Raw genomic sequence first — 9148 nt, forward strand, 5'->3', positions numbered from 1 at the left:
CTGTTTTGCTTTGACTGTTAACAGAAGTGTGAAAAGGCATGCATTCGTGGATGTGCATTTAAGGTTGGTAATCTAAATCAGGGGAAGTTTCAACCACCCTCTTCCTTAGTGACAGATTTTCATCAATTTACTTACTTTTGGTTTTGTGCTTCACATCTGTAGCAATATGCACTCATTCATGCTTTGTTTAAAGACATACTGTGTTCTTTCAAGAAGTTTGCACAAATCAAGATTCTTTCCGAGGCAAAATATTCTACTGATAAGATTCTTTTGATAGTTCAATGTGACAGCAGCAGAAGTAGCTGCAGCGATTCCAAGCAAACCTCCACCACCACCATCAGTATCACAACAGAAACCTGAGAAATGGACAGAGGCCGCATCTGTTCCATCTGTTCATGATGAGCCATCAATCTCTGCATAAATGCCTTCCCACCAATTCAGGGACAGTTTCAATTTTTGCAATACCCAAACATTTAGCCTGTCATAGCCCTAATAGTGGAGCCATAAGACAAACGATTACACGGTTATGCATGAGTTCTTGTTTTGTATTTGGAGCAAAAGTGCAATGAACACCTCGCCCAATGCATGTGACCATGTTAGATGAGAGCAACTGTTGCTGCATTGCATGGTTCATTCTGGTGACCAGAAGATCTCTGTTGAAAAGGGAACAGCTCAGCGGCTTGTAGACTGGTGAGCATAAGCTGCAGTTTCCTTAGCTGTATATCAGAATTCTAAAGGAGACCTGGTCTTTGAGAGGATCCACCAGACTGCATTGTGAAGGAAAGGTAATTTTAAAACTGGCCTGATATAATTTCTGGACTACATTATGGCAGGATCTTTGACCTTACTGAATTACAAATCATTAAATAACTTTCAAATACTGGTAAAATCAAAATTAAGATTAAATAGAGATCTAGGTAGAAAATTGGATAGGTTGCAGCCTTTTGCTCCTTGTTTTTGTTCTTCCAGTGGTAATAAAATGTATAGATATTTTAAAAGTTGGCCAAATAAATCCTCCATTATCCTGTTTTTAGAGGTCAATATGAAAGATTCACAAATGCCTGCCTTGACAAAATATTGCTACCATATTTAGCACAAATTTTACGTTTCACGAGAAAAAGTACACTGTTTTTAGGTGTTCTTCCAAATTAGGTGTTGCTCCAAATAGGTACATTGTTTGAGGAGTATTATTTCTTTGACCCTCTACAAGCTAACTCAAGCTTGATGGAAGCAAGAGGATTTATATTTATGGATACATGGACGTAACTGGAATTAGGAAGTATTAATTCTCTTATTAAAGATGAGATTGGTTAATAATCACAATCAACAAGTGAACTCGTAGCAGAATAATGCTCTTTGGCTTGAAATAGCTGCAAAGTCACTTCAATTAGTCTAGTTTTGTGAAGGAGTGGACAACAAGCTAGTGGAATCCTTTTCATAGTCTCACAATTATCTACTTTGAGGACAAACAAGACTGCCACCTCTATCGATAGTGTAAAATTTCCAAGAAATACTCCTGTGGAAACCAATTTCATGCGCTATTCTTTGAATGGTGAAATTGGGATATGATTTATTGTATGATAAGTGTCCAAGTTTGACTATTAACAAATGAAAAGTCCAATGATTTATGACTCACCAAGCATACATATTGCATTAGCATGGTTGGAAATCTTGGGCAAGATACATCAATGAGGTTTTTCATCAAATTCATTCACCAACTTTGATTTGCAAGTAATGCCTAGTATTGTTAATTCTATTTGTAAGTATACTCCATAATGTGAATTTTGATTGGAAGAAAAAATTAGAGTCAATCTTGTGCTTTTCTTTTTTTGGTAGAAGATAAACAAGGAAGCAAAAGTGAAGAGTTCTCTTCATTGTGTTCTTGTTGTACATGCACCCTTGTGGAAAGTGAGCAATGGAGTCATAGCAATGTTAATCATTTGTTTTTCTTAAAATTTTAAAAAGGTTTTGGAATATGTTTACCTATTATTGTGTGTGTGTGTTTTGTGCTTGCTACATATGTTCAAGAATTTTGGATCCTTATTTGTGGTTGTAAAAGTTAACAATCTACAAGCCTATATTATATTTATGTATGCTTGCCTAGTTATTAAATGTATCGTGTTTGGTATGTGGTCTTATTTGCATGATATGCAATTTTGAATATAGTTACCATCAGGGTCTATTGTTGAGAGGAAGATTATGTATGCTTGCCTAGTTATTAAATGTATCGTGTTTGGTATGTGGTCTTATTTGCATGATATGCAATTTTGAATATAGTTACCATCATGGTCTATTGTTGAGAGGAAGATTATGTATGCTTGCCTAGTTATTAAATGTATTGTGTTTGGTATGTGGTCTTATTTGCATGATATGCAATTTTGAATATAGTTACCATCAGGGTCTATTGTTGAGAGGAAGATTATGTATGCTTGCCTAGTTATTAAATGTATCGTGTTTGGTATGTGGTCTTATTTGCATGATATGCAATTTTGAATATAGTTACCATTAGGGTCTATTGTTGAGAGGAAGATTATGTACTCATTTCAATCACAAGCTCATAAAGATTATGTACACACACAAACACACACACACACACACACAAGATGTAAGTTTGTTATATTTTATACTTTGAATCTTCCAAAGGTTATATAGGTAGTCACAAAGGCATCAAATATGATATCACTTCAAAAATGCTAGGGTAAGTCCTCTTTTGGATGTTTGAATAGTAGGCACAAGTTCCCCACCATAACAAAGGCTTTATATCATCTATGTGGACTACTATGGAGTCCCTACACTTACTACTAATGTGGGCATTATAGTTGGATAGTGTACATAACCTAAATATAGAATTGTAAATATAGTTGGATAGTGCCTATTATCTACATGTAGAACCATATGGCTAATTTGAATAGAACTTTCGAGGTCTACATGACCTTTTTAATGATTAAAACATCATCATAAACAAATGAATTAAATTCTTCAACACATAATCTAGACCTAAACATCAATATTTTCGATCTTAGGTGTGTCGTATACCTAGGGGTATTGTGGTATGTAAGGACAAAAAGCAACTTGGTCTAGCAATATGGCAAAATTTTCAAATCTAAACCTTGAGCTTTTAGGGGGTGCAACATTAATGAGTCTTTGCTTCTTGTGCAAAACCCTAAATCCCAAACATGTCTAGTGTCAAGCATGTGCATGATTTAAGCGTATTGTGCTAATGCTAATCTCTCTCTTTCCTACCTATAGTATTTATTTTAATTTTACCATTTCATATTAAGTACATTATCTCACTACTCTACAAGCATGTTGGTGCAAGATGCAAGTATGTTGCACCAAGATGAAATACTAACTAAACTTAATCAAGTTTTCAACTAATATTTGTTACATAACTAAGATGTAGGTAAGTGGAGTACATAGCTATAGCAAGCGAGTGAGGTGAGTATTGGAAATATATCTTTTGTGCATAAGAATGTAGTGTGAGAATTCGTTCATGCAAAGGAGTAGCAAGAATCCAAGAGCACACTATTACACTTTGAAACCTTAGTACTAATGATGTTCTTTCTCTTTCCCATCTACACTATTTGAGTTTAATCTTACCATTTCATATCGATTACATTATATAACTAGTCTGCAAGGAGTAACAAGAATACAAGAGCACGCTATTATACTTTGAAACCTTAGTACTAATGTTCTTTCTCTTTCCTATCTACACTATTTGAGTTTAATCTTACCATTTCATATCGATTATATTATATAACTAGTCTACAAGCATGTTGATATAGGGTGCAAGTATGTTGCACCAAGATAAAATACTAACTAAACCTAATCATTTTTTTGCTAATACTTGTTACACATGAAATGTAGGTAAGTGGAGTACATTGATATAGCAAGTAAGTCAAGTGAAAGTATTGGCAATATATCTTTTGTGCAAAAGAATGTATATTGCAAGAGAGTTGGTTCGTGCAAAGGAGTAGCAAGAATGTAACACATACTATACCTCACTTGAAATTATAGGTTTCTATCAAATACAACATGCTTTGACATTAAAGTGAATGAGAGAACATAAGACTTTATATTCTACCAATCAAGGATACAATTAATGGTCGAACATATCTACCCATGGCCTTTACAAGCTTTAACTTTGGCTATGCAATACTTGATTGAGAACATTAATTATTCTTTTTCAACTTTTGAAAGAACCTACTTAGAACTCCAATTGCATAACTAAAAATTGGCCTAGTGTTGCACAAAATAATAAGTCTCTTTATAAGCTTTTGATATTAACTCATGTGGTCAAGCGATGGTGCATTCTCTAACCACAGATTTGTATTTACTTCTATTGGCAAGAACATTGCCTTTTATTCTTAATATCATGTCCATCTTCAACAACTCCCTAGCTTAAATTCTTAGGAAATTAAAGCTTTCCAAATCCTTGAGCAACCCTAATACCAAATAAAAAATTAATAGCTCTCAAATTTGTCATTTCAAACCTAAAATTCATCATCCTCCATGTTTATTATAGCATCTTTTCATGAACTCTTATTGTAGTAATGTATAAAATCAATAGCACATCATTACCATGTTGGGTAAATGTATATGATTTAGCATTGGAACCCACCATGTTTTGGTTTAGCATCCTATTCAAATTTATGCTTTTGGTATAGTGCTCTCTTGAGGCATATTTTAGCTTATGCAATATCTTCTTAAGCTTATCATTCTTGTTCTCTTGACATAGGACCTTAAAACTAAGTCACATATAGCTCCTTAAGGTATCTATTGAAGAATGTAAATTTGATTTCCATTTGAAAAAAGGGCACTCCTTATAACATGCCAATGAACTAGTATGACACAAGTGGTTGTCATTATTAATGTAGGTGCAAACATATTGTAAGAAGAACCAAACCCTCCAACATATTGACGAACAAAGTGCCTTTTTTTGCTTCATTTCTTGAACTCAACTCGTCTCACACAAAGAGTAGAGAAATTTCAAAAGATTTATTTGTGTGACTACAACAATAGAAAGGTGGCTTTGATGCTAGCCCTTGCGCTCACATAGGGTCTAAAAAAGAACATTAGATTATCACATGCAAGGTAAACCTATCATATTTAAAACAATACATGACATGATACACGTATTTTACCCAACCATCATGTAGGCTACCTATTTTCAATGCATGTGTTTGATTTTGAAAGCAAACATTGTGTTATTTGATCGCGCTTTCAATTGATTTTTTTCTTCCTATTAATTGATTTTGTTGCATGTATGAAAATGTGTTTATTTCAAAAAATGGGAAAAAAATATTAATTTGAAAAATATGGCCTTCATGTGCATGTAAATATATATTGTTTTCTATATTTTGTGATAACAACACAATAGAGTGGTGGTGGCTTTGGATAGCAAGCCAAGGGACTCAAGTTGGAGTATGATGTACGTTGTATTGTAATTGTGTTGTTCTAGTTAGTCAATACAAAGTTTTCTTTCCATAGCCTCAAGAATCATAGTGGAGACATCAAACTTTGCATCTGTACTTCATGATTGATAATACATAAATCTAACCATCTTAACCCTTACAACTCTTACTTTTGAGGGCTCCATAGCCTAGAGTGAATACAAAAAGTTGGTATCTATACATAGAACTATTATAACTGTTTAGTGAATCCTAATCTTTGTAAATGATTTGATAACTCGATAAAGAACAAAAGCCGTAATAGTTATGTTAGGAGTTGTGCGTCACCTACAACTATGACTCCTCCAACAACAATATCATTACTTGCCATGTGTGTCTCTCTCTACATTCTTTCATGTTGACACTCTTGTATTATGTATCACTAAGGAGATATTGTTCAAATTCATAGAGGCAGATAGATGTCAAACAGAGTGAAGCAGCATGCTTCCTCTCACACACTTCATTATTCATTCATCACTGTATAGTGAAAGTACAACCTAAGGTCATAAGACCATTCACACCAGTAGTGGCACTGACTTATTTAATGTACCTAACTACTATGGCTAGACTAGCTATGTCCAGCTCATGTCGGTCAACACACATAAATGAGCTTGATATTCTAACACTCCCCCTCAAGCTCAAGACAGCATTTGAACTCCAAGCAGCTGTCTAAAACCACAAAACTTATCTTTACCCAAGGACTTGGTAAAGATATCCGCCACCTGTTCATCTGTCTTTACATGCATAAGATCAACGCGTCCTGCAAGAACCATCTCTCTGATGAAATGGTAGTGTACCTCTATGTGTTTCGTCCTGGCATGATAAACTGGATTCATAGCCAGGTGTACACTACTCAGATTATCACATAGTAGCTTCACTGGAGCATCTACCTGTATGTCCAAATCAGCCATAAGCTTGAGCAGCCATGAAATCTCGCATGTTGCCAATGCAGCACCCCTGTACTCTGCCTCAGTACTCGATAAAGCAACCGTAGGTTGCTTCTTGCTGCTCCAACTAATCATGCCGCTACCAAATCCAAATGCATATCCACTTGTAGATCTGCGGTCATATGAGCAACCTGCCCAATCCGCATCTGTGTATCCAATCAATGTCAAGGGCTTATCTCTGACATAGAACAGCCCATAGTCTACAGTGGACTTAACATACCTCATGATGCGTCTAACTGCATCCAAGTGCGGCTTCCTTGGCTTCTGCATAAACTGGCTTATCAGCCCTACAGCATAGCTCAAGTCAGGCCTAGTGATGGTCAAGTAAATCAAGCTGGCAACCAACTGCCTGTACATAGTCACATCCTCTACTTCAGCCCCAGTGTTCATGTCCAGCTTGACATTCTGATCAAGAGGTGTATCCAACGGTTTGCATTCAGCCATGCCATACTTCTTAAGCATTTCCATGGCATAGTGCTTCTGCATCAGCCATAAACCATTTTCAGCTGGTACAACCTCAATACCCAAGAAATACCTCAGATCTCCTAGATCTTTCATGTCAAATTCAGATTTCAGCATCTTCATTGCATGCTGAATTCCCATGTCATCATCTCCAGTAATTATCATGTCATCAACATATATGACCAGCACTACCAAGCCACTGTCAGTCTTCTTTGTAAAGAGGCTGTGATCAGCCCTGCCAACAGCAAAACCAAGACTTTGCAAGTAGCTCTGCTAATCCTAGCATGCCAGGCTCTCGGAGCCTGCTTCAGCCCATATAGTGTCTTTTTTAGCCTACACACATAATGCTGAAAATCAGGGTGAACATACCCTTCCGGCTGATCCATGTAAACATCCTCTGCTAAGTCACCATTGAGGAAGGCATTTTTCACATCCATCTGCTGCAATTTCCAGCCTTTAGCAGCAGCCAAAGCAATCACAGTATGAATAGTTGCCATCTTGGCAACAGGGCTGAATGTTTCATCATAGTCAAGCCCATACTGTTGGGCATATCCCTTTGTGACCAGCCTTGCCTTATACCTTTCCACACTGCCGTCAGATTTGCATTTGATCTTATAGATCCATTTATAGCCAATGGTCTTTTTCCCTTCAGGCAAAGGTACCAGATCCCATGTCTTATTTTCAGCCAAAGCATGCATTTCTGTATCCATGGCTGTGCACCAGTTCTAATCTTTCACAGCTTCAGCATATGTACCTGGTTCTTTAATCTCCATTACTTTTGTCATGTAAGCATAATGCTTTGCAGAGTAGCCACTGTATGCCAACCTCTCAACAGGGTATCTGACCCTCTGTGATCATCTAAGCTGTGGTGCACTACTCAATTCCCCTCTTTCATGAGGCGGAATATACCTGCTCTGCCTTGTGCTAGGCGTATAGACAGTTGGAATACCAAGTTCGCTGTCTAGAGTATCAGCAGACTCATAGCTAGAAGTCATTCTGCCAGGTGTCATCATACCAGATGCATCCTCAGTAGCTTTTTCTTTTCCTTTGCTGTCCAAGATATCATGTCTCCCCCTCACTGACATACTGGTGTCAGTGGATGGTGAGCTCCTCAATCTCCCTGTCCATGGGGATATTGTCTGACTGCTAGGTCCTGTCATAGTAGTGCTCTGTTGCAAATCAACTGTAGAGACATGAGTGGAAGGCATATCGGATGGCACTGCAACTGGTGAGACATACCAAGAGCCTATCTCATCAAAGATGACATCCCTGCTCACCAAAGTCTCCCTGGTAGAGGGGTCATAGCATTTATATGCCTTCTTCTCCTGCGAATACCCAATGAAAATACACTTATGAGCTTTTGGATCCAGCTTTTTCCTTTTCTCATTTGGAATATGCACATAAGCAAGACATCCAAAGACTTTCATATGACCTATATCAGGCTTGTAGCCATACAGCCTCTCAAACGGTGTCATATCATGAATACCTGCAGTGGGAGTCCTGTTCAGAATGTATACAGCTGTCGTAACAGCCTCTGCCCAATAATAAAGTGGCATATGTTTTTCATTCATCATGGCCCTAGTAGTCTCCATCAGAACTCTGTTCTTTCTTTCAGCTACTCCGTTCTGCTGCGGAGTGTAGCTGCAGGTTAGCTGCCTACGAATGCCATTTTCAGCCAAGAAATCAGCAAATTCATTTGATACATACTCCCCACCACTGTTGGATCTCAAGCAAGAGATGTAGCATTCAAATTCCTTCTCAACCTGTGCTTTGAACTGCTGAAAAACAGCAAAGACTTCATATTTTGTTTTCAATATGGAAAGCCAGGTATAGCGACTATAGTCGTCAATGAAAGATACATAATATCTAGAACCTCCCATAGAGGCATTATGAGCTGGCCCCCAAACATCAGAGTGCACTAACTGCAAAGGACGTGTACTCTGCCTTACATGCCTGACAAACGGCAATCAAGACTGCTTACCAAACTGGCAAGCCTCGCATACATGACCAATATCTGAATATCGGAATTTGGGTAAACCTGTAACCAGCTGTTTCTTCTGCATAGTTTGCAACCTTTGCAAATTGACATGCCTCACTCTCTTGTGCCTGATTTCCAAATTCCTAACAGTGCCAGAACCATGAGCAAACATAGCTGAATTCAACTCTGGCAAAGAAGCATCAAGAGTAAACATTCTGTCGTTCTTGTGACCACGAGCTATTAACTTGCAGCCATTGCCAAACTCTTCAATAAAGCAACCATGCTTATTGAATCTAACCTGCAAGTTCTGC

At 37.5% G+C, this 9148-nt stretch overlaps 1 protein-coding gene across 4 annotated transcripts in view; it reads left to right on the forward strand.

The window, feature by feature from the left end:
- Positions 1-878, forward strand: part of LOC148014214 (defensin-like protein) — a 67836-nt gene extending 66958 nt beyond the window's left edge. For 3 of the 4 annotated variants that reach the window (XM_087667042.1, XM_087667043.1, XM_087667039.1), the window contains 2 exons: positions 25-63; positions 278-878. In XM_087667042.1, coding sequence (XP_087523168.1) covers positions 25-63; positions 278-421 — 183 coding nt within the window. In that variant the 3' untranslated portion in view covers positions 422-878. The remainder of the gene's footprint in view (positions 1-24; positions 64-277) is intronic. The other variant, XM_087667041.1, reaches the window with a different exon arrangement.
- The last annotated feature ends 8270 nt before the right edge of the window (positions 879-9148 follow it).

The sequence above is a fragment of the Lygodium microphyllum genome, chromosome 25, assembly GCF_053477565.2.
Source record: "Lygodium microphyllum isolate KBCC chromosome 25, Lygodium_microphyllum_v1.1.10, whole genome shotgun sequence".
Classification (NCBI taxonomy): domain Eukaryota; kingdom Viridiplantae; phylum Streptophyta; class Polypodiopsida; order Schizaeales; family Lygodiaceae; genus Lygodium; species Lygodium microphyllum.